This window comes from Lacerta agilis, chromosome 8 (assembly GCF_009819535.1).
Source record: "Lacerta agilis isolate rLacAgi1 chromosome 8, rLacAgi1.pri, whole genome shotgun sequence".
Classification (NCBI taxonomy): Eukaryota; Metazoa; Chordata; class Lepidosauria; order Squamata; family Lacertidae; genus Lacerta; species Lacerta agilis.
In genome coordinates, this window is record NC_046319.1 from 21,290,096 (window position 1) to 21,316,974 (window position 26,879).

The 26,879-nt window shown below is 45.7% G+C and overlaps 1 protein-coding gene across 1 annotated transcript; it reads right to left on the reverse strand.

The window, feature by feature from the left end:
* Positions 1 to 2,528: 2,528 nt before the first annotated feature.
* Positions 2,529 to 25,111, reverse strand: LRRC38 (leucine rich repeat containing 38). The gene is given in 3 exon segments (XM_033156484.1): positions 2,529 to 3,364; positions 24,266 to 24,855; positions 24,857 to 25,111. Coding segments are annotated over 3 exon segments (870 nt in total). The 5' UTR covers positions 24,886 to 25,111; the 3' UTR covers positions 2,529 to 3,113.
* Positions 25,112 to 26,879: the final 1,768 nt, after the last annotated feature.

Sequence of the window (26,879 nt, forward strand, 5' to 3'; positions counted from 1 at the left end):
TGGGCGATGGTGGTGGGGAGAATGGATTTAACAATAAATGCACACTGGGGGGTTAGCTGCACAATCCTTTGCAGGTTTACTCATAAGTAAGCCCTGCAAAGTTCAATTGGGCAAATTCCTAGGTCAGTGTCCAAGGGGCTGCTGCCCAATTTGCTCCATCCAGGTTTGCATTTTCGATGCCACTCCTCTTGTCTGCGATACGAGAACAAATAACACTGAAGAGAGTAGCACTGAACATATAGAAAGTGCTCATCAAAGTTTGGAAGGCAAAGCTTCCAGTCCACATGAAGGCTTCGGCCCCCAAATAAAATTAAATGTAAAAAAAATAAGAGATGTATCATGTTGATAACAGATGGCCAAATTTATCATGATCACAATCATAACACACCAGAGTGTCCAAAAATAAAGCAAAAATAGTAAAGCAAAAATTAAAAGAGAGAGAGATTTGGCTTTCCAGCTCTTCTCTGATTGTCCTAATGTTATAACCTACCCACCCTGTTTTGCAAGATATTCTTTTAAGCTACAGATATATAGCATTTTCTAAATTACTAAAATAATTTTTCCTTTTAAAAAGTGTCCTTGCTGCAGTTTTTTTTTTAAAAAAAACAAGCAAACAACTACAACTTAATGAAACATAACTTGTAATAAAATCTGTTTCAAAGTAATTTCTTCTGTGAACAGAGACTCCTGCATGGATGACATACAGTCGAAATTTGTCTCTCTGTATGTTTACCGAGTTTTACTTTATTTATTTTCTGTCACAATCATCATAGTTTCATTTCTACCTCACTTTTCCTCCAAAGAGCTCAAAGTGACATACACAATTTTCCTCCCCCCCCCCCGGGTGTGATCCTCAGAACAACCCTTTGCAATTAGACTAGACTGTGAGTCAGTGAACAGCCCAGTGGGCTTCGTGGTCAAATAAGGATTTGAACCCTGGTCTCCCTGATCCTGGTGCAACACTCTAACCACTGCATCTTGAGACATGCTCTCTTTTGTTGGGTGGTTAGTTTGGGATGCTGGACAGCTTCTGCATTTCCTGGCAGTGTGACCACTTAAACAATGCCTCCTCAGCCAAGAAAACTCCCTGGTTTAAGCTCAGGCCAGTTCCCCCGTCCCTCAGCCTAACCTAACTCTCAGGGTTGTTGTGATGATAAAGTGGGTCGGGGAGAATGATGCGCCCCATCTTGAGCTCCTTGGAGGAAAGGTGGGGCATGAATGCAATCAATCAACAACGTTGCAACGAAGAGCAGGATGGAAATGTTCTAAATAAATATAATAAATTTTCATTTTGAACTGTTGGAATATCTCATGGAGTTAAGGGTGAAAGGTATACTCTCCCCTTCTTTGCCTCCTTTTTCGATTCCTTGGCTTCCTCTGCCCTCCTTTCCTCCCCTCCTGAACTCTCATTTAGCTAGGAGAATTCCCTGTTTATGAAACTGAACCATGCACAGTTCTCTTCAGCTTTATGCATTGCTTATTCACATGTGTGCATTGACCATATTTATTTATTTTAAATACCAGTCCCTCCCCCCCCCACACACAAGGAACTATGTTGATGTGACCATGACACTTCTTGTGTGGCATTTTACTGAGGCAGACATGCAAACGGATCTCATTGATGCTAAATGTGCAATCATATCAGGGGTTCTTTTTCTTTGCTGTGTTTTATCATTAATGATATGCAGGGTGTGAAGGATCAGAAAACTACGGCAAATGGCAGCTGCACTGTGCTATGACTATGATTCAGAAATATGAGTTGTTGTTGTTTTTTTAAAGAAAAAAGAAAGAAGAGCAACAAAGGCTCTCGGTGCATTCAGGCCACATTCTCGTTAAGCTATCATAGCTCCCTTCAAAGAATTCTGGGAGCTGTAGTTCATTAACTGTGCTGAGGGTTATTAGGAGAACCCTGTTCTCCTCCCAGAGCTACAATTTCCAGAGTTCCCTGTGAAGAGGGGTTGATTTAGTGGGCTCATTCCACACTGCCTCTTCCTCTTGTCCCACTGCTTCCCCCTGGGGGGAACCACTCTTTAGTGCTCAATCGGAGCAAACAGCAATTCGGGTTTTCTCTGGATTGACATTTGCTCTGATTGAGCAGCAAAGAGCAGGCTTTCCCTTGGAAAGGAATGGGGCAAGAGGGAAACCACTCAGACCCATGCCTAGAAAGTGTGGTTCAAGCAGAAAACTACTCAGACCCATGCTTTCTAGGTACAGGACAAGCAGAAGTGTGAACGAGCCCCAAGCCCAGCAACACTTTCTGTTGTTTGTCCAAGTGCATCCCAAATGTGATCTTGTTGCAAACAAGAGGTTAGGTGCCCCAAAGACAAGAAGGCATTCTTTTCCTTTCTGTGATTCTGCAGGATCAGCAGGGCCTAATGTTTCTTCAGACACCAAGGGATGAAATACTTTGATACACATGTAAACTCTGAAGCAGGTGGATGAAATAAACTTCATGAGAACAATGATGCAGGTATCCACAAGAAGGCTTCCTTCCGTACCAGGAACACACTACCATTTACACTGCAGCTGGGCTAACAATGTTTTGCTTCTCTTCCTTGCTGCTCATCTGTTAATCGAAATAACTCTGCTATCTGAAATTTCATCTCACATAATCATAGAATGATAGAAACTCAGAGCTAGAGGATCCTTTGAAGGTCATCGAGGCTAACTGTTTGATGCAGGAAATCCAGAACTGGAACATCTCCAACAGATGGCTGTCTTTATTCCTTTAAAAACATTGTGAAAAAAAATCTAAAATAAAGACTATTAAAAAATAAAACCCAGAGAGAGAGAGAGAGAGAGAGAGAGGCCAGAAAGAAATCCTAGCCTTCTCCAATATTGGCGATCTCTGATCTTTATTTTCTTCCCTCCTAGTGAATCTATTTTAAGATTAATTTTAAACTCTGGATTGGATCAAGAGATCAAACCAGGAAAGGTTCCATAAAACTTAAAGCATTTCCCAGGGATATATAAATGGGAAAATACCACTGAGACTTCGATAGGAGTACTGAGCCCTTAGACATTTGTTTCGTTGCGATGCACTTTTAAACGGTTGTTGTCTCTTCCTACCCTGGTCTTTGGACTTATTCCGTGACATGCCAAGAGAAGGGGGTTCAGTCATCATCATCTTCGTCTTCATCATCATCCTTACTGGGTGCACATCTTTGGAAGCAGTTCACAATCAGCGCCAAAACGAAGCTTGACACGATAGCAGCGATGGAGACGGCGACGCCAGAGAAGATTATGATTATAAGGTCTGTGAGTGACAAACTAAATTTGCAGTCCCTGAAACTGGCCTCTGATAATTCACTGAGAAAGACGGTGATGTCTTCCACAGGGACAGTACACTGGATTTCATCAAGACCTGCACGGGGAGAGAGAGAGAGAGGGAAGAAGGAGAATATTTTTTTCCAAAAAAGTAGCAATATTATTATTTATCCAGTTATAAATGTGACTCTTCCATACAAAATGAAGCATATCAGCTCACACAAAGAAGGCAAAGATTTTTGATGGTAAGATGGAAACATCTATATAGCAGTAAAGATATATAACTTTTGTAAGCATACCCAATCCATTTAACATGTTTGTAAATTGGATTTTATTTTATTTATTTTGGTTTTTTCGTTTTGGTTTTTTCCCAGTTCTGTGTGAAGGCCAAATAACGAGGCAAATCAAGTTGATCTGGGAGACTTCCGTACCCCGACCCCCTGAGTTGAAGTGCTGTGGCAATACCCCCTCAATTGGACCAATCCCCACCCAAGCCTCCTAGAATCATAGAGTTGAAAGGGACCCTGATGGTCATCTAATCCAGCCCCATGCAATGCAGGAATAGGTAGACTTCCTATATGGGGATAGAACCTGCAACCTTGGCGTAACTGGTACGTTGCTCTAGCCAACTGAGCTATGCAACCTCTACACCTCCTGCCACTCTTTCACTCTCATTTGTCCCCACCCCCACCCCTTGTAAAGAACAACTCTATAATTTCCTCTATATATCTATGTTTCTCTAGGAGCTCATACACACTTCTGCTTCTCCCATTACTTTCCCCTGAGAAGACCTGTTGTTTACCACTCAATTGAAACAAACGCCAATCCGTTTCTCAGCTTTCTAGGCACAGAAGTGGAAGTGTGGGCGATCGCTTAACCCAAGGGCTTTGCAAGAAGTGAGGCTGTCCAAAGTGTTGCCTGTGGAGCACCGAAGAACTCTGGATTTATTTATTTATTATTTTAAAGGAACAGCAGTAGAGGATTGTGTGGTTGTTGTCGTTAAAGCCTTCAGAGCCCATAGAATACGTTGGATCTCTGATCTTCCCTGCCACCACGAGCTACATATGTCCCAGGATGTTGTTTCTTTTAAGAAGAAGCTGCGTGCTATAAATACGCTTTCAATTTATGGTTTCGGAAGTGACATTAGGGCTCATCTAGACTTCTGCATGTCCTGTCCCATTCTCCTGGGAAAACCTGATATTTGCTACTGAATCGGATCAATAGGGTTTTCCACGGGCCGGTGCCTATAAAGTGTGTGACAAGCAGAAAACTGCTCAGACTCATGCTTTCTAGGCACAGGAGGAACGGGAGAGTGGGTGAGTCCAAGTAAGTGTGTCTAGGATCACAGACTAAAGCAACCCTTGTGTTTAAAAAGACTAGGAGGCACACACACAGAGAGAGAGAGAGGGCGGGGGAGAGAGGGAAGCGGGGAGCATTTAATTAGAGATTTAACCAGAAGTGAATCATTGCAGCATATTGCAGATTAAAATGAACAGGAAGACCGGAGTTACAGCAGAGAGGAGACGGATCACTCTGAGATTAATCGTAGAACAGGAGACAGGAGGCCTGGAAAATATCCAGTTCCCTGCGAAGAGGGCAGAAATTCACCCAGATCAGGGAACGGCATGCAATCCCCAGGATCAATGCTCAATCCATGTGCAAGCCTCTCCACTTGTGAGTGAAGAGACAGATTGGGGGCAAGAACTACTTTGCAATATGAAATTGCCCAGCTGGTGACGCTCAGCCTTATCCCAAACCCAGTGCTATCCTTCCCCTCTCTGGGTTCTTCTTTAGCTTCCATTGCAACCAAAGCCAGAGAAGGACTCCTTGGACCCAACCTGCCCAATTTTTTCTGGCAGAGGTCAGGTGGCCATGTGTCATCTACTATATCTTTTGGGAAATGGTTTGTATGTTCTCTCTATGCTTGTCTGCCTCTAGAGATATCACCACCCAACTTGGCATGAGGGTTCCCAAGGTGGGGCAGTGGTCTTTGTCGGTGTAGTTGTTTGGACTCTGGGCACTATTTTCAATCGAGATGGTTGGTACTGGGTCTCTCTGCCATTTTCAATGCCCATAATTGCCAGTGAATCACAACAGAATAGCAGTTAGACTCCCAAACTGCAGTTGTGCTCCCCTGACAATGAAGGAGAGAAACCACTTGATGGGAACAATTTGCTTAGGGACCATTCAAACCCTGATTACTACTACTACTACTACTACTACTACTATGGAGAGCCAGTGTGGTGTAGAGGTTAGAGTGTTTCGCTAGGACCTTGGAGTCCAGAAGTCCAAATCCCCTCTCAGCCATGAAGCTTGGGGGCCAGTCACTGCCTCTCAGCCTAACCAACCTCGCAGATAGGGAAGGGATGGGGAGAAACCATGGGTGCAACCGTGAGCAACTTGGAGGACAGGTTGGGTAGAACGAAATGCATGAAACACTTACAGTATTCCACTTGATGACTAAAATAGGAACCATGGCTAAAGCACCCCTGGCAGATGGCCATCCAACCTCCCCCTGCTTGAAAACCTCCAATGAAGGAGAGTCTACCACCTTCTGAAGGAGTCCGCTCACTGTTGAACAGCTCTTACTGTCATAAAGTTCTTCCTAATGTTTGGTCCTTTCTTGTGTGTGATCGAGGGGATGCCTCTGTAAACAGGTGTGTCTTCACAAGCTGAATACCAATGGGGCCTCTTGTATCTGAGTAGGGTTGCCAGGTGTCCACTATTTGAGTGGACAGTCCACTTTTTTCACATTATGTTCACTATTTTTTTCCCACAAAATAGCGGACTTTTTTTTTTTATTAAAAAGCTTTATGATGAAATGGTATTTTAATACGTGTTGAAATGTTGGTAAGAAAGTATATAATTTAATTTAATTAACACACCCCCCCCCATTTTTTGGAACCAGACCTGGCAACCCTATATCTGAGAAGCGAGTGCACCCCATTGCATTGGTGCTACCAGGGGGGAAGCCTGCGTAACCACAAGCTGATGATCGTCATTTCATAACAAGACCAACCAGGTTCCCTTTGTCGATCCCAGGGTCCTTACCAAGCAACTGAGGGGAAGTCTGCCTTTGTTTAAGGCTTTGTATGTAAGTAACAAGACCTGGAAATATCTTATCAGTCAACCAGTGCAAGTCTCTCAACGTTGCTGTGATATGTGACTGGTACAGACCCTCCAAGGGACAGTCCCGGATTTACAGAAGCCGTCCCAGTTTCTGATTTGATCCCGGAATCCCTCTTTTCCTTAGGACGTCCCTATTTTCATCGGAGAAGTGCTGGAGGGTATGAAGTTATCCGACCCCTAAGCCATCTGAAGGCAGCTTTGTATAGCGAAGTTTTTTAAATATTTAATGCTTTTATATATGTTGGAAGCTGCCCGGAGTGGCTAGGGCAACCTAGCCAGATGGGCAGGGTATAAATATTTTGTTGTTGTTGCTGCTGTTGCTGTTGTTGAATAGGACATCCCTATTTTCATCAGAGAAATGTTGGAGTAATATTATCTGGTAATATTAGCTAGAAAAGCCAAAGATGGAATCTTCTGCCTATAAAGCATCTCCTCTGCCACTGATCGCCCTTCCTGGTTGCGCAGAGCATCCTTTGGTAGCAGGAGTGGTGTCAGACCTCATGCTCTTGCCCGGTCCCAAGGACAACCAGAGGGATCAGAGGAACATAAGGCAGATGCTGCCTCAGCTTAGCCGCCTGCTTTGCTGACAGATGCTGTTGGAGTTCATTGGGGTTTTAGCTTCACTCTTCCTATCTGCAGAAATAATCAAATTGGCACATTGCTCTCCGGAGGCCCATTGCCCCTGCCATTGATGGGAAGCTTTGGAAAGAGCTTCCTATTGGGCGCATTCCCGGCAGAGAAGCCGACTTGCCCCAGCTATTGAGGGGCCCCAAGTCGTGTGACTTGCTGACGTGGCGCACATGACATTACCACTCAATATTGAGCGGGTGCAGCGCTCTCCTTAAGATTGGGGGGGGGTAATTGTCTCAGCCCCCCTAGCTGTCATGCCTGCTTCCTGACACACCTTGGGAGTAACAGAATGTGAAGTAATCTGGCCTCCATTCCAAGTACCGACGGGTGGGAGATTTGGTTCAGCTTGCACTTAATGCCAAACTTACCGAATTCACGCTTTCTGAAAACAATACAAGAACCAAACCACAGCCATCCTTTGAAATTCACACTTCTCCAAATTTTGCAATGCAGTTCTCCACTACACTAGGGCAGAGGCAGAGCTAGCTGCTCTGGCACCACCCATGGCGAGCATCTCAGGGGGCGAGCCGCCTATGGAGATGGAGCGAGCAGCCCATGGCAAGCCGCTTCCTGGGTGGGGGGAGCCATGTCGCTTTGCCAGCAGCCTTCCTCCCTTCCCTCTTCCTTTTGACAGCTCTGGGGAGGCTCCCCCAACCCCCTGGAAGCAGCCCAGGAGTGGGGGACAATGGCGTGCCGCCCACCTGCGACTCCCAAGCCTCCCCCAAGCTGCCAAAATGAAGGGGGAAGGCCGCCGATAAGGCAGCGCAGCTCCGCCCCTTCCCTCGACAGCTCGGGGTGGGCTTGGGAGTCATGGGCAGGCGGTGTACCGAATGTCACCCCCCCCCCTCAGTGAGGGCAACTGGGGCAGACCGCCCCCACCATCCCCCCTTCCTCCTGCACTAGGGTAAAGCATGCATATAAATGCACATATCTGTGAAAATATAGAAGTCCTCCCCACCCCACCCCCCAAAAACCCTATGGCTTTAGAGTGGCCCTGACGCAACCCATATCTAGGCCCCAAACCAATTCTGGAGCCTTGCACAGTGTTTAATTAGAGCCTAATACCCATTTAAAGGTATTTAAAGCACCTTCAACACACATTTAAAGCACGTGATTTATCCCAATGAGTGCTGGGATCAGTCGCTTCCCCCTCACAGAATTACAATTCACAGCACCCTTAACAAACTACAGATCACAGGATTCTATGGGGTAAGTCATGTGCTTTAAATATGCATCAATGGGCTTTAATTGCATCATGTGGATATTCCCTCTCTAGTTAACCCCCCCCCAGCCCTCTTGCCTTGCCATCAGACACCCACCCGTGTGTGTGTGTGTGTGTGTGTGTGTGTGTAAAATGAATACTTTTTCAGTGCATTGGTTCAACTTAAGAAAGAAGCCCATTTACTCCAAAACCCAGGGAGTGATTCAGCCGAGCATTTCAGAACCATTCCTGGTGGTGGAGGTCACATACTTCTTTCATTTTTTCCCCCAATTAGCTGCATGCATTTGGGTGTCCTACCTCCTGGAATTTTGGCATCACCCCCAGTCCCAGCCTCAAATTTCAAACAGTTGCAGTTTGTATTGCAACTCTAGCAAAGGTCCCGAAAATCTAATTACAAGGGATTTTTGGTGCTAGCTAAGTAAAGCATCTGGGACATGAAGTTTCAGCCACTGCAGAGACACTGGGATTTGGGAGACCCTTTGAAGTGAAGCCTTACTATGCTGGAGTTAATAATGTCATTTCCTGGCTGGACAGATTCGTGAAACATTACATGGGACAGAATGTCGCCCGCTTTCCAAATTGATGGGGGCTGGTACTCCAAGGGCAGTGAGAGATTTCACTTTCTTGGGTTCCATGATCACTGCAGATGGTGACAGCAGTCACGAAATCAGAAGACGCCTGCTTCTTGGGAGAAAAGCAATGACAAACCTAGACAGCATCTTAAAACGCAAAGACATCACCTTGCCAACAAAGGTCCGTATAGTTAAAGCTATGGTTTTCCCAGTAGTAATGTATGGAAGTGAGAGCTGGACCATAAAGAAGGCTGATCGCCGAAGAATTGATGCTTTTGAATTATGGTGCTGGAGGAGACTCTTGAGAGTCCCATGGACTGCAAGATCAAACCTATCCATTCTCAAAGAAATCAGCCCTGAGTGCTCACTAGAAGGACAGATCCTGAAGTTGAGGCTCCAGTACTTTGGCCACCTCATGAGAAGAGAAGAATCCCTAGAAAAGACCCTGATGCTGGGAAAGATGGAGGGCACAAGGAGAAGGGGACGACAGAGGATGAGATGGTTGGACAGTGTTCTCGAAGCTACTAACATGAGTTTGGCCAAACTGCAAGAGGCAGTGGGGGATAGAGGTGCCTGGCGTGCTCTGGTTCATGGGGTCACGATGAGTCGGACATGACTGAACAACAACATTCAATTCAGTGCTCAGATCTAGGTCAGCCCCAGAGTTTCAGGGCCACTCTAGATTGGGGGTACCCATGAACAGTCCTACCAATGGCCCCAACTGCAGGGGGCCCGGGGGGCCCGGGCACCCACAATCTTTGTTGTGAGTGCCCAGTCCCTCCACCTTGCCACTGCTGCCATGTGTTCCCATCACCCCTGCCACATGCCATCCCACTGCTACCCTACCACTGCTACCCCCTCTCACCTTTCACCTTACCATGAAACAGCATCTGCTGTGGGGCCTCTGAGACCCTTCAGTGGAAGCATAGGCCCAGGCCAGGGTTTTTTTTAATGGCACTTGCACGCCCACACACAGCGCAACATCATGGCGTCACGTCACCCACAGTCAGGGGTCCAAGTTGGCACTGCAACCCCTTGTTTTGTCTCAGGCACACATTTCCCTGGTCCATCCAAAATGGCTCCATGAGCCAAATGGAGAGGCCTAGTGGATCTCCTTAGATCTCCTTTGCCACTGAATACTTTGCAAACAAAATAAATACTGGGGGTGGGTTGTGGTTGTTGTTTTTAACTCTGTTATATAACTTTGTGTTTTCGTATTGTGAACCGCCCTGTGGTTCTTGGATGAAGAGCAGTATAGAAATTTAATTTAGAAATACGTTGCATAAATAAAAAAATTAACAGCTTGCAGGTCCGTCAGCTCGCTTGCCCCCCCAAACTCCGCATCACACATTGTGCACATTGGTGAAAACAAGTGCAGGAAAAGCAACCTTCATTTATTTCTCTCTTTTTTTAAAAAAATGTGAGGGATATATAATCCGCTTTTTGAGGAAGCCCTCTACAAAGAGGCTTTGCGACACATGTTACAAATCCCCGTCCAGCTCACTTAGAAATGCAGCCAACGGTAATGATAAAATCCAAAGCATACAAGAGCGATCGTATTTCGCTGCAATAAGCCCCACAAGCAGCCAATGTTTAAATGAATATAGCAGGGGTAGGGGAACATTCTTTAGCCCAAGGGCCACATTCCTTTTTGGAAACACCTCCAAGGGCCACATGCCAGTGGTGGAGTTAGGCCAAAGGCTGAAGTGGGTGGAGTGATGCCAATTCGCATCCTCTTCTCTACCCTCTGTTCAGGCAAGGAAGAAGCCTGTTCAGAGTTCAAGGACGCATTCCACCTTCCGTAAAAATACTCAAGAAGGATGTAAAGCAGGGCCAGTGAGGGGCGGAGCCTGGGAAGAGAGGGCGGGGCTCCAGAGAGGGTGGTGCCTGGGGAGAATCCCAATGGCCACAGAGTGAGGCCTGGAGAACAGCATTTGGCCCTGGAAAGTACTGGAATCTCCTTCATTGGAGGTTTTTAAACAGAAGTTGCATCACCTCCAACATTTCTCTGGTGAAAATAGGGACATCCAGTTACTATCCCCCTTCCGTGAAAGTAGGGACGTCCTACTCTGCCCCCTCCAACATTTCTCAGGTGAAAAATAGGGACGTCCTATTACCATCCCCTCCATTTCGCAGGTGAAAATAGGATATCCTATTCCATCCCCTCCAATGAAAATAGAGGCATCTTATTCTATCCCCTCCAACATTTCTCCAGCGAAAAGAAGGATGTCCTATTCCATACCCTCCAACATTTCTTCAGTAGAAATAGGGGCATCCAAAAGCGGGAGCTTCCGGAATCAAATCAGAAACCAAGATGGCTTCTGTGATTCTGGGACTGTCCCTAGGAATCAAAACACTTGTGGGGGGGAGGTCTGAAGTTGGATGGCCATCTGTCAGGGATTCTTCAGCTGTTATTCCTGCATTGCAGGGGGTTGGACCAGACTGTCCCCGGGGTCCCTTCCACCTCTACAGTTCTATGATTCTATGACATTAAGAGAATGCACAAATAACACTTCTAAATAGGGCCAGAACAGCTGACTATATGGACCGAGACAGCAGGGTCATCTGTGGCCTCGCAGAGATGGAAACACATGACCACCATCTTGTCCCAGGGCCTCACCAAAGCTTCTGCTATAAACAATAAATTATTATTATTGGGAACCAGGCAGAGGGCCTTCTCAGTAGTGGCGCCTGCCCTGTGGAACGCCCTCCCAGCAGATGTCAAGGCAATAAGCAACTATTTTACTTTTAAAAGACAACTGAAGGCGGCCCTGTTTAGGGAAGTTTTTAATGTTTGATGCTGTGTTGTTTTTAATATTTGGTTGGAAGCCTCCCAGAGTGGCTGGGGAAACCCAGCCAGATGGGTGGGGTATAAATAATAATAATTATTATTATTATTATTATACTAGCTTTGCAAGCCACAGAACCACAGCCTTCCAAAAGGGAGTTACACACAGCCCTGCCAACATTGGGTTGGTGACACAGTGTTCAGCGTCCTTCAAACAAGGCCGCAAAAAACAACAACTGAGGGGAGGAGATTTGCACAACACAAGCATGTGACTGTGCCCTCTGGGCTGAAATCATTAGATAATGTGCGACCCAGGACCAAAATAACAGAAGTGACCTATCTGTAATGCTCTCGCCACTTGTGTGTTCGTTTACAGGAGGGTTTTCTGCACCAAAAAGGCAGCGCCTCAGAAAACCTGGAGGGCACCGACTCAGCTTGAACTCTAATTGGCAACAGCTAAGATTGGAAGTGCAAATTCCTGTGCTATAAAGAATGGGGTTTCTTCAGAAGAAGGAAAAGGGAGAAGTGGCATGGGCAGAGTACACTTCCTTCACATTCCTGAATTGCCTTTCTTGTGAAACTGAAATTTATGAGGAATGGAAAGCAGAGCAAAGCAAGCGAAAGGAAGGATAAGTGTGGAACTGGTGGTGGTGGGAAAGATCATTCATCTCTACTTCTGTATAAGGGGCAGGAATTGTGTGTGATCTGCTCGCTGAATCTGCCTGAGCCTTCCACAAACTGCTGCCTCCATGACGCTTCCTGCATTTCTGCTTGAAGGCATTGGAGCCCAGGGAACTGAGAAACATGGGAATTTCAGAAGCAGCCTTATACTGAGTCAGACCTTTGCGCCATCTAGCTGGCAAGCAGCTTTTGGGGGTTTCAAAAAGGGGGCTCTCTCAGCCCTAATTGGAGATGTCGAGGATGAAACCTGGGAGGACCTTCTGCATTCAAATCGGATGCTCTACTCAGAGCAGTGGTGTTGCAAGATTTCACTCTTCATTGTTGTAACTGAGGAGCTTTTTAAAAAAAGAGATGAAGAACACGCCTTTTACTGAGTCACCACGCTAGTCTATTTATCTCAGTAATGAACTGAAGATCTCCAGGATCTTCATGCTAAAGTCCCTTACCCAGCTTGTAGCCACTGGCAACCCTCTCCTGGTTTTCTCGTTTTATCTTTTTGGAAAACCACTTTGAGGTGGTTGGGGTTTTTTTTTAATCAAGTTATGAAATAAAGAACAAATTAACCACTATCCTGACTCTTCCAACATTCAGCTTCCTTGGATGAGCATGCAGCTCTTCATCTCAGAGTCATGAGTTCGAGCCCCACGTTGGGCAAAAGATTCCTACATTGCAGGGGGTTGAGGTAGATGACCCTCATGGTCCCTTCCAACTCTACGATTCTATGATACTATGATTCTATTCTATAATGTCCATGAGCTCCAGTGCTATGAGAGAGGGGGGGGGAACATTTCTCTAGCCCCTCTCTCCTTGCCATGCATAATTTTATAAACTTCTATCATGTTGCCTCTTAAGGGCTTGTCCTATGTCTGAGCCATCTCCCCCTTGCCCCTCTCCTTTCTCAAAGAAAACCTAGTCTTGAGTGTTAAATCGAGCAAATGCCAATCCGGAGAAAACCCAAATTGCCATCTGCCCCGCTTGAGTCCACAAGGAAGTGTGGACAAGCCCTTACTCACCCTTACTAAAAAATCCCAAATGCTTCAACCTTTCTTCATAGGGGGAGTCGCTCCATCCATTTGATCTGTAGCCGTTTCTGGACAAACCCGGGCACCCCTGCTTCCAATTTAGTGCTTTCATGGCTGTAGTTTTGCCTGCAGTGACTACTATCTCCTTCCTCCAGCCCAGCCCAGCCCACCATCTAGGATATATTTGGCTATGTAGCAATAAAGACCTGAACTCTTGAGCCGGAGATGAAGCGGCTCTCAAATCCTGCCTGCAGCTACCTGAACAAGGAAACATGGAAAGCACACATCAAAACTAAGTGCCTACAGAAGACAACCCAGGAACCTGTTCTTTGACAGCTAAATGGAGCAGATGAATGTCTTGCGGGGAGAGGGGTGACCGTCTTTAGTGAGCGTGTTTGAGGTTTGTGCATTTTCAGAATGCAGCATGTGTGTTTGAGAGAGTGTGTTTATTGAGGGCTGGATTTGGGGGGCTCCCAAATGCCTGCAAAGTTAGCATGTCAGCCCAGGCTATACCTTAGCCAGGGTTGTCAAAATGGCACCTGCTGGGACCAGTGTGACCCCCAGCACTTCCTATGGCGCCTGGAAAAGGTCTCGGTATATGTGTCCACTAAAAAAACCCACAAAGTTCAAACCTTTGATCATATTCCTCCTGCTCACAGTCCATCCAGCTATAACTGAGGACTGGAAGGATGCCTCGACCTTTACACTGACCGTGTGGTATAAAAAAGACTCTGTATATTGTTTCCTTGGAGAAGCTAACTAATGAACTTAAAGTCACCAAGGGCTTTGATGCACCGCAAGACTAAGTGGCCATATCTGGCACGGTGGGCTGGGGATCTTTATTTACTTACAGGAGGTAATCGTGAAATACCATTTAACCATTTCCCCACCTGTTTTCTGCAAGTTGTGTCCTCCATCATGGAGGGCCTGTGTTGCAGTGAGATCACCGTAAACTGCCTCCCTGTTGTGGGGCGGGACCATTTGGATGGCCACAACTCCCCATTGGTTGCCCCTCTGTTGCTGGGGCAGAAATTTGGCTGCTTAGAATAGCTATTGGCTGCTGAGGGGCTATTTAAACTGCTGCATGTCTCTGGAGAGTTTCTCTTTCTTGCGACGTGCAGCGGATCACCCGCCCTCCTCTCCCTTTAATTTAGGGTTGTCCTTTCAGCTTTGCTATGCTTGTCTAGGGGTCATCTGTTTTTTGAGCATGGGCCCAGTAGGAATTTTGCCATTTGGCTGATTGGCTGGTGTCAATTGTTTTTTGCCTACCGTGTAGCAAATCGTCACAACTTTGTAAGGTTGGCGGTTAGGCATTTGGTTCAATGTTTTGCGGAGGGGACATGGTTGGCTGTGCCTGCCCCTCCATTGCTGCTGCTAGGGAATTCCGTTAAAAAGGAATCCAGGGGCTCGCCTTGCTTTTGTCCAAACCCTGTCAAGGGGCTAGCGCCATGCCAGAGCCCCTGGGAGCATCTGGGGTGAGCTGTGAAATTGAAGCCAGCTTACTGACATATGGCGGTGCCCAGTCTCAGTCCTGTTCCTGCCACTGTGCAGGTTCAGGTATTTCTGGAACCAATGCCTAAGCAACAACTCACGTGCTGTAATCAATAAAGTTGTGGCCAAAATTAATGCCAAAAACCTCAAACTAAAATCTGTGTCTATTGTGTCCTTATTTTGGGGGTGTTCACACGCAACTGCAATTTCACAGAATTAAAATTTCAATACAGTTTGTAATGCAATTTGAAGTTACAAGATTGCAATTAAAAGTCAATATGAATACTCAGCGAGACAGGTGCCTCAGCCTCCCACCTTCAGCCACAGACCCACAGGCATGCCAGGTCTGTTCTTGTACCCAGGAAATTGGTTTGGCGAGATGCAGATAAGTTACTGAGGGCAAGCCCAGCACTTCAGCCCAGCCATATTTATTTAAGTGGTTTGTAGAGGTGACCATTTTAAGCCTTTTATGGGCATGTCTTGAGTCGCCACAAGAGTGACCTTGTTTACTAATGGCTGATGCATTTTTAACATTACTTTTAATTAGAGTTTAAGTAGTCCTCGAAGTGTGACAGCGGTGTCTCCTTTCCCTCATCCTTGACCTTCTTTCACTTATCTCTCCCCCCCCACCCCATGTCTGCTGCCTTACAATGCCTTGGGAGACATTTTTCCCCCAGGTAAAGGGGGGGAGAGACTCTCTTGTAGCACCACAGCTGAGTCCATCAAATGAAGGCTCTCCTCAGACACTTTGCCAATGAAGTGTTTGGGTGCCATGCTAATGGTTGCTCTGAGCCAAAGCCCTTGCTCCCCAACGCATGAAACACACACAGTGGAGACTAAGGATGGGCAAATCTGTACAGTTTGATTTCACACAGTTTCTCATTTCCCCCATAATCTTAAGTTCAGTTCCCCTGTGTTCACACATCAGTTAGTTTGCGAATTATTATTATTTTTATGGTCCTCGTGAAAATTCACCAGCATTTTGGTGCGAATTCCTCCTGATATACATTCTTGTATATGGTGCATAATTGTCTAATATACACAGTCGTGAAATGCAATTGCCTGTAACATGATGCAATTTTGTATGTTGTTTTCCCGAGTACAGTCGTACCTTGGTTTTCGAACAGCTTTGTTCTCGAACGTTCTGGCTCCCGAATGCTGGAAACCCGGAAGTGACTGTTCTGGTTTGCGAACTATTTTTGGAAGCTGAACATCCGACAGGGCTTTCGCAGCTTCTGATTGGCTGCGGGAGCTTCCTTCAGCCAATCAGAAGCTGCACTTTGGTTTCCAAAGGTTTTGGAAGTCTTCCAAGGTACGACTGTGTCTGCATTTTGGAGGGCACATTTACCCTAGTAAATAAATGCAGCTCATAGAGGATAATGGGTGTATCTACATTCAAACTTTAAATGTTCTTTTTACATTTAAAAGTAAGAAGCTAGGCCACCATCACCAAAAGGAAACATCAAAGATTATTTTGAGTGGGGGCTAATCTTAATAATAATAATAATAATAATAATAATAATAATAATAATAATAATATATTCCCCGCCCATCTGGCTGAGTTTCCCCAGCCACTCTGGGCAGCTCCCAATCAAGTATTGAAAACAATACAGCATTAAATATTTAAAAAACTCCCCTAAACAGGGCTGCCTTCAGGTGTCTTTTAAAAATAGGATAGTTGCTTATTTCCTTGACATCTGATGGGAGGGCGTTCTCATATATATATGAAAGATCCATTATTTTTCTAACACTGCCAATGGTCTGGAAAGGCACTTGGGTTGAAATCTTATTCATTATCATTATCCTCTGAAGCAGTTAACACGTATTTATGGTTCAGAACCCGGCTGGATAAATTCCACTCACAGCTGAATCCTAGTTGGGATTTCGGACCAAACCAGAAAATGATTCCCTGGTTCTGTGTTGGGCTGGGGAGTCAATGCATCCCTGCCTTGGTGGGAGGAGCTACCTAGTGTGAACTTCTGTGCAAGGATAACAGCATTTTCCTCTACAGAGCATTGCTTCCCAGCAAGCACACAAATACGACTCCCTGGTTCTGTATGAAGGCTATTGGAAGCTCCGGGGCTGGGGGGGGGCAGGAAATCCCATATTAAAACACAATCGAACTAGGCCAGATTGCTGGCATTTTTAGTTCTGCCAGACATCCTGCTCTTAGCTGCTGTTCTTCTTTAGGGAACTGAGCACACAGAGGAGCAAATGGTTTCACACTGGAATGGATCTGCATCCCCCTTCAAAACATATTCTAAGAAGTCTTAAAAAAAAGTGTTAGCATCCAGCCAAGAAACCATAAAAATCTTATCCCCAAGTGGAATTAAGCTTAGGTATATGTAACTACATTTGCTGTGTTCTTGAAATACCCCCAAACTAGTCCTTTTTTATTCTCACCTACTGTTAAAATGGTCCGTATAGTTAAAGCTATGGTTTTCCCAGTAGTAATGTATGGAAGTGAGAGCTGCGCCATAAAGAAGGCTGATCGCCGAAGAATTGATGCTTTTGAATTATGGTGCTGGAGGAGACTCTTGAGAGTCCCATGGACTGCAAGAAGATCAAACCTATCCATTCTTAAAGAAATCAGGCCTGAGTGCTCACTGGAAGGACAGATCCTGAAGCTGAGGCTCCAATACTTTTGCCACCTCATGAGAAGAGAAGACTTCCTGGAAAAGACCCTGGTGTTGGGAAAGATGGAGGGCACAAGGAGAAGGGGACGACAGAGGACGAGATGGTTGGACAGTGTTCTTGTAGCTACCAACATGAGTCTGACCAAACTGCAGGAGGCAGTGGAAGACAGGAGTGCCTGGGGTGCTCTGGTCCATGGGGTCACGAAGAGTCGGACACAACTAAACAATAACAACTGTTAAAATTTGGATTGGGAGATCCTCATGGCAGAGTATCAAGGGAATACTAATTCCAGAGAGATTACTGAATCTAATGTTCTTTCTGAGAGGAGAAAGGCGATTGGGGTTCCTGTTTCTGGTAGCATACGAAAAGACATGCTGCAGGATCAAGCCAGAGGCCTATCTAGTCCAACATCCTGTTCTCAGAGTGGACAAACTAGATGTCCCAATGGGAAGCCCACAGGTCAACACACAAACTTCCTAAGAGCTATTTCTTTATTAAAGAGGAGCTGTGAACATTTAGAAAACGGAACAACAGATTTGTGTGTTGGTGTGTGTCTGCCGTTTTCAAATATGAGAAGGAACAAAACATAATGGGGATGTGAATGGTTCTGGGAGTTGTTGTTATGGTGGTGGTTGTTCTGTTTGTCAAGGGTAAGAATGAGAGGAGATAGACTGATATCTAAGGAGGAAAAATCTAGAACTCGGAGATCGAACACAGTGCTCCAAAACGTAATATTAGTTGGGCAGCAGGGCTCATTACCAATTGAGACTGTGTCGTTACCAGTTGAGACTGCATTGCTGGAAACATTTAAGCTTGGTCAGATAAACATCGTAAGGTTAGATAGATGGTTTAGGTGTCGCGGGGCTGGATAAAGGGGAAAGAGACGGAGTCCAACAGCTTCAGATCCCACCTGGTTAGCTCTGTGGACCAAACATGCAGATTCCCAGCGGCTGGTTTTCAGATGCATATTGCCTCTTGACAATGGAGGCAGAGCATAGCCACCCTGATTAGAAGCCACTGATAGTCCTCTGTTAATTTTATCTGCCCTGAGCCTTCCAAGTTTAGAAAGTTGAACTGCTGCATTCGGAAGTCTCCATGGGTCATTATAAAAATCATTTTCGAAATGTAGACATGAGTAATGGTGCTTATGTAGCCAAACTGGTGGGTGTGGTCAGAGGGAGGAAAGTGGGCAGAGCAGTTGGCATGACTCATGTTTTTCTAAGGTAGGCTATACATTTCAACCACACAAAAGTTGGGGGATTCCATTCTCATATACCGGTACCTCTCTTCATCGTCCATTGATAAAGTGGCATTATTCCAGTTCCGGGAGAGATTTCAGGCAGGCAGAAGCACTTGGGAAGGGTGTGGATGAGAGAAGTGACCTGGAATAGAAGGCATGGCCTTTTGGAGGTGGCCTGGGAAGAGTCCCAAGGGGCAATGAGAGAAGTCTGGATGGTTGCATGCAAGGGAGCATCAGGATCAAGACCACGGTGGATAAATATGGGGTTAGCATTTCCTCTCCTGCCACAATCCCAGTGAAAATCGGCCCAGCTGAAACTTCTCTAATTCCTTTCTTGGGTTAATTGTGTTGGGATTTTTCGGCTGGAGTTGGGACAGTTTCAAATTTCATCAGAAATACAGCAGGGAAAGAATGGCTATGCTGTGGTCCCAATCTCCTGATTTCCCTACAGCCACTTTAAAAAATATATCACATAAACCCCAGTGTGCTTAGCTCATATGACTAGATGCAATCCCTTAAACTGGAGGGGATGTTCTGGCAGGGGGACATATTTCCACATGTGGTGGACTTGCACAAATTCTGGAGACAAGTCCTAAATATCAGAATATCAGAGATCGTAGGTAAGCCAACCTATGTTTATTATCAATGTTGGTGAATGATAATGCTGACTTACTGGTAACTGGTAAAGCTCTCATTATATATCTGCTGGTTGTGGCAAAGTGACCCATAGCATAAGGGTGGCAAATTGCTCCAGATTTCTCTCTCTTCACGCACGCTTTTAAAAAAGCACTGCGCATAGCCAGCTCTGAAAAACTCACTCACTCACTACAAGTTTCAAGAGGCAAAACCAATCCAATGGATTATGAAGCCATTTTCAACTTATATCAGGAAACAGTCCCATAACTGGCCAATACTCACCAAGTTCAGTTTTGTTTGGCGCTGACCATAAATGGACATCTATTATATCCTGCCTCCTACTTTTGCATGAAATATGCTTATACATTTAGGGTGATGTTATCATGCGGTTTCTCAGCAGGATATGTGTCCTGAAAGGTGTATCTCTTATATTAGAATGGAGACTACCGCTTTAGTCACAATATTTTGTGCGACCGCCTGCAAAAGACGTCAATCGCTTCTACACACTTTCTATCTTTTTAAAAATTTACTAACTTTTAATTTTGTCTGCCTACCATTTTATTCTACTTCATTTTAACCATGTTACTACTTGTTGGATCTGTTGTATTAAAATAGAGTATGCTGGTTTTTAACTGTATAATTAAGATACTATGTTAGAATGGTCACCAGGAAGTCGTCATCTGCTTTTTGATTCTGCCTTAAATATACAATGATAGATGCTAACAAAATCTGAAGAACGTCATGTTGGCTATTCTTGCTCTATTAACAAGAGTTATTAGCCTTTTCCTCCTTTCTATGGGCACATCCATCTGCAGCAAATTAGAAACTTGGTCAGTTTCACTGGAGACCAGTCTTTGTTCTCCAGTGGAACTGGCAAGGTTTTTTTTTGGGGGGGGAGACTTATCAATTTCATCAGCATATTTTCCTTCCTTTAAAAGGCCCCATACAGATGTCAGCCCCAGGAGATCCAGTAATTTTCTAATTTGCAAGAACCTATGAGACACTAGTGAATGCAGAAAGGCATTTCCGTCACCTACCCAGTTTCACTGAAGTCTGGAGATGAGGAGGAGAAAGTGTGTGTGACCAAAAACATAATGATGGGAGATTGCATCTGCACTAGGGATGGACAAGTCTGCCTGTTTTCCCATCAGTTTCTCACTTTTCCAATTTCAAGTTCATTTCTCCACATTTCCACGTCAGTTTGTAATTATTATTATTTTTAAACAGCAAGTTCTCATGAAAATTCACCAGCATTTCAGTGCAAATTTCTCCCAACATAAACCTTTTTTGTATGCAATATTTGCACGGTACACATTTTTGCAAGACAATTTTCCTCTGTATAATTCATTTTTGTACGTTATTTTGACTAATATATGCATTTTTATACACATGCACTTTTATGTCTTTATTTTGGAGAACTGCATTTCAAAATTCGGAGAAGTGCGAATTCCAAAGGGCAGCTCTGCTTTGGCTTGAATCTTGCTTTAGGAAGTGCGGTAAGTTCACCTTTAAATGTGAACTGAATTGAATTTATCCCCGAGCCCTAACCAGAACCCTCTCACAGGCCACTGTCATTCAACATCTGGGGCAAGCGGGTGACCGTGTGCCTTCCATCACATCAGCTTGGGTGGATCTACTGCAGGGAATACCAAAAATTTGGGCCAGTGGGCAAATTTAGATTTTTGAGAAAGTGCTGCAGGTGGCAGTAGTAGTAGCATTACCCAAAATCGCTACCGTTTGGGGGGTGGTGTGTGACATAGAAGAAATTGATTGCCACTTCTAAACAGGCAGAAAAGGAGACAGAGCCACAAAATAGTGTGGGCATGGCCATCGGTCGGTGGGGGAAAGGCATGTACATCAGCTGCACCCAGGCACAATCCTAGAGAGAAGCTCTTTGGAGCTTTCATGGGGTTGGTGTCACATCCTGGTATCCAATGAAAAGTGGACATGGACCCGGTGCATGTCCAATGTAGGAGAGGCCAAGTCAATCTGAACAGGAGCTGAGCAAGAAGAGCAAACTATCACTTGTGCGTTGTAGGTTTTTGAGGAGACCTTTTGCAGACACCATAGGAGCTACAGGTGGCCACAGTGGGCACCATGTCGGTGACCCTGATCTGGTGACATTTAGGCTGCAATCTTATACTCACTGACTTAGAAGTGAACCCCTTCCTTGTGCCTTGTGGTCCTGGTCCTGATGCTCGCCCAACAATGGATGCAATTTAAAAATTTTTTAAATGAAGCCCATTTCTTACATTCACATAATTAATGTGCCCTGTTTAGGGAAGTTTTTAATGACTGGTGCTTTAATATATTTTTTTAAACTTCTGTTGGGAGCCACCAACAGAGTGGCTGGGGAAACCCAGCCAGAGGTGCGGGGCAGAAATAATACTACTCAGTAGACCCGCATAGGATTGTACTGCTAATCAGGAGAAGTGTGATCTGCGAGCTTTGGTGATCAACATGAATTTAACAGGAGACGGGTCACTGAGTGATTATTATACTGTCACAAAATCTGTGGGATGCTCTCCCCAGGGAAGTTCGCCTGGCACCTTCACTATACACCTTTAGGTGCCAGGCAAAAACGTTCCTTTTCAACCAGGCCTTTACCTGACATGATCTATGTCCTATACCCTGTTTAAAAATGTTTTTTTTTATTATTATTGGGTTGCTGGTTTTGTTTTGATTTTATGTATTTTGTATGTATTTTATGTGAACCGCCCTGAGACCTTCGGGTATAGGGCAGTATAGAAATTAATTAATTAATTAATAGAAAATGGACATGGAAGTCACAGCCTGCATCATCTTCCCCAACCTGGTGCCCTCCAGATAACTCCTCTGAATGATGTTGATGGCTGTCATACCCCCCAACATATCTGGAAGGCACAAGGTTCAGGAAGGCTGGTCTACAATTAGCCATTGTGTGAGAGAGAGACTGTGTGTGTGTGTGTGTGTAAGCACACATACAATAGGGGCTGCACCCCTGCTTGCTCCACTCACCAACCCCTTGCCACCCCCCCACCCTTTACTCTCAGAAGCTTCCCCTTCGCATCCCTTGCAATTACTAAGCTTTCCTTGGCCTCTTGAGTTTATAAATCCAGCGTTGTGACAAGGCACTACGGTACAAATCCTCCAATGGGGCTGTGGTGACAGGCTTAACATTTTCAATGTATATAGAAATATATGCGAAGAGGGTAATTGTTTTTTTCAGGGTTGAGTTTTAAAAGACATCCATGAAATCTTCCCCAAAGGAAAAATGGGGACATGGGATTCTCCTAGGAATCAGAAACTATCCCTGCTAGAAAAAAAAGAATATCCCATAGAATACTATAGAAATACCATAGTATACTATAGAAACAATTGGAGCTCGTCACATTGGGGAATTCCACCTAAAATAGAAACAGAAGCAGAAATTGCCAGTTTTCGTTTAATTGTCCCTTGGAAACCAATAATGAACCCAACACCTAGTCACTTTTGTTGCTTCCAGCCTGCAGGTGATACAGGTATGCTATTGATTATGTTCCCGCAGCACCATTGTATTTGCATTGGATTTCCTTTGCACTGAAATGTATGGGATGGACTAACATGACGGTATAATTTACATAATTAATTATGTAAATTACATCACAGCAGGTGGTGAAATGAATGGTGCTTTTTTCAGTAAACGAACTGCAGCAGAATGGAAACAGTGCTGCGTGGATGAATGCAGGGAAGAATGGAAAATGTTGCCTCCTTATATCTCTAAGGGAACCCAGCACCCACGGAACATTACAGGGGGAACTGGAGTCCGTGGCCTAATTGCAGATCTTAACATACTGAAGGGAGGAGAGTGTCTATATAGGAGCGGGTGCTTCAGAAAACGGGGGAGGGAGACACAAGGCTAGATGCTCTGGCAGTGCTTTGTTAAAAGCTCTCTGATGGCCTCGGGGAGAGGCCGGCTTGCTGTGTCATAAGGCTTTGTCCTCCATCAGCTGATCCAAAGTGGCAGAAAGATCTGGTGTAGTTCTAAAGATGTGGAAACTGCTGAACTACACACACACACACACCAATTCTTACAGTTCTTTCACTGGAGCAGCAAACCTGCCTCTAATATCACTCCAGGCAAAAATGCAGTGGCAAATCAAGTTATTATTTTTTTTCAAACTATCCACACCACTCCAATCCACTTGGAACTTCTAGTTGTCAGGAAATTGTGGTACTTCACCAAGCCTAGTAATTCAGTGATGCACCCCCTCTTTCTATCAACTCACGGAGCCCATTTACTTACACTTGACTTGGATAATTAATGTGCCCTCCCCTGACAAAAGGGATGCACAATTGCAAATTATTATCATTACTAAAAATGGATAAATACACAGAAACTATTGAAGTGTCTCTAGACAACTTCGCACCGTTTGCAAAATCCATGTTATCCACAAAAGCTGGAGGTTTTTTTTGGGGGGGGGGGATCACAACGAATATGTCACTTTTTAAATGAATAACCTAAAAGAATCTCCCCTACTGTTCCATGCGTGAACTGGAGTAGCACAAATAAAGTGGATATATTCCCAGCACATTGTCACAAACCATTCAGTATTCAGAGGGCTTATTGCATGTGGCGGAGGTGGGGGTGCTCCTTATTTCTGTATACAACCTCCAAGAGACTCTATTCTGGGTTATCCTATTTGACAAGGCCCCCGTCTCCCTATGTAGTTAAAGAGCGTTAGAAGCTCTCATTATTAGGAGTTCTTAATTGCATGCAGGAGGAGCCCCCCCCCTTCCCTCCTGCCAGTGGAGAAACTCGCCATCAACCTGCCTTAGACGGCATATATTTTGCTCTCACGGAATCAACAGACCCAAGAAAGAGACCATCTGTCCGCGAAGAACAGCCTGTACACAGACAGGAAGACAGACAAAACAAGACAAAGCTGGGTGGCAGGCAGAATGCCCTGGGAAGCTTTGGAAAAGATTTACCTTTCTGGAGCTTGGGCGCATTAGCCTCCAGCCAGCTGAAGAGGCTGGCAAAGTCACAATCACAAAGCCAAGGGTTGCCCTCCAAGCGGATGGTCCGGAGGTTGGGCAACGCGTCAAAGGTGGCCACATTCAACGTCTGCAAGTTGTTGTCGTTCAGCTCCAGGACCTGGAGCTGCTTCAGGCTCTCGAAAGCGGCCTCGTCCACCTCTGCCAGGTTATTGTTCCCCAGGCTCAGCTTGATTAACTTCTCTGCCGACTTGAAGATGCCGGCATCCAGCTGCGTCAAGTTGTTGTAGCTCAAATCCAAGTAGACAAGCTTGCTGGAGCTGCTGAAGGTGCCGTCCTGCAGGGTGGCGATGGAGTTGTTCCTGAAGTCCAGGTAGACCAGGTCGCTGTAGAAGATGAAGAAGTCTCCCGGGATCTCCTGGATGTTGTTGTCGGCGATGAGAAGTTTCCGCACGTCCAGAGGGAACGGGCTGGGGACTCGGGGAAGCCCTTGGTCCCGGCAGTCGATGGTGTGGTAGTCCATGCAGCTACAGACGGAGGGACAGAGGTGCCCCGAGGGTAAGAAGAGCAGGCATAGAAAGAGCAAAGGAGGTAGGCAGCAGAGAGGGGGACATGGCCACATCGTCAGGCGCAAGCCAAGGTGGGGGGAAGCTGCTGCTGCTAGGAGAACGGCATTTTTCGCCGCCGCCGCTGTTCAGTAGCAGTACCCGTGTGTTGAAGAGATGGAGCGTGCGTGCGTGGCTTGGAAGTGTGTTGTTTTATCCGAGAGATCACATATCGTAGATCAGATAGCAGCAGGCTAAAGAGGAGGCGGGGAAGAGAGAGAGAGAGAGAGAGAGAGAGAGAGAGAGAGAGAGAGAGAGAGACTAGTGGAGGGGGTGGAGGAGATGAACGAGAGGATTTGTGCAGGCAGGGGAATGAGAGTACCATCAAACGGAGGGGGGGAATGAAAGGCGGCCAAGCAAACGGATGAGCCTCTTAAGGGTTCAGCGCTAAAGGAAATGAGGGTTTTGCTGCCAAAAAAAGGCCTTGTCAGCAGCAACAGGGTTTCCAATAAGGGAGAGCGGATAATAAAAATGAGGCTGACTGTGTCTGTCATTAAATGTATTTTTTTTGCACACACATTGGCTGATGCTGCAAAGGCAGAAGGAGGCAGAGGGCAGGGCCGGACGTGGCGTTATTGCTCCTCAGTGCCTCTTTCTCCATCTCTGTGTGTTCCATATTGAATGTGGGCTATTGCAGGGGAGGGCTCACCTTTGGAAAGCTGCCCCTCCCCACAAAAGCTGATCTCTCTCTCCCCCCCCCATCAAGAATGAGATGATGTAGGGCTTAACTTGTGCTTCCGTAAACGCCATGCTAGTTCACAGCCAGGCCGCTTTTATGGGGCTGTCCTTGGAGACTCTTCAGAACCCAGTGCAGGAAATTGTGGCATTGCACCCAGTGAGAGAAGATCACTGGGAACCACAGTGTCTGCCTATGAGTTGCTGGGAATCACAAGTGAGGAGAGCTGCTATCGCTCCCAGGTCCTGCTTGCAGGCTCTGCCTTAAGACATCCAACTGACCTAATGGAGGAAGATGGTGCTAGACTGATCCAGCCCCAACACTCTTCCTGTGCTCATTCATTCTTTCCTTCTTGAGGTCAGCCAAGCTCCCACTTCCATTTCCATTCAGTTTTGACAGCAGATGGTTGGGGGGGGGGGGGAATGTTTGTTTCACTATCTCTAGGGGAGGTGGAAGGCTATCAAAGTGAATGGAGCAACTGATAAAATAATGTGCAGTCAGCTAGTTTCTACATACACTGACACACCCCTCTTCGCCTGCCATCTAGTGAAGAAAGAGGCATTATCAGAGCTCAAGGACACATTCCACCCAGGCTAAAATACCCAAGGAAGGTATGAAGGAAGAATAGTGTGGGACATTGCCTGGGGTGAGTCCCAGGGGCCTGATCAGGGGTGGTGTGTCCCATTTCACTGCTCAAAGCAAAGCGGGAAGTGCTGCCTTGCTCTGCCCCACAGCCCTCCCTGCCACCGTGTTTCCTGCCACCACACCACCTCCATGCCTCATCTTGCAAGATCTTGCCAGAAATCAGTGCCGATGCCAGTGGCAGAGGCGGTGGGCTGGGTGAGGCGCTCATAGGGGCATGACCTCAGGACCTTTTGCTGTTTGAGGAAACTGCTTCACCCTGCCTCATGGGTGAGCCGGCCCTTGGCCAGATAGAGAGGCCTAGAAGGCCACATTTAGCCCTGGGTCTGAGAGGTTCTCTACTCTCACCTTGAAGACCCATTCAGTTTCAGCGGCAAATTGAAACTTGCATGTTTTCACTAGGCCTATGTGGGTGGTGGGAGAATATCCTACCTATTATATTCTCAGATGCAAGAAGTCATTTTGTATTGGATTATCCACTAGGTTGTGTCCTTGGTATTCTCTATTGTAGAGTATATTGTGCTGAGACTCACCCTGCAAACTTTGGGTGAAGGGCAGGATATAAATACCGCAGACCAACCCAGAGGACATTTGCAAGGCATGAGTTGACTCTCAACTCCTCTCTTGCTATTTACATACAGTATTGTTATCTACATTTCCAAATTGCTCCTCATCTGAATTTTGC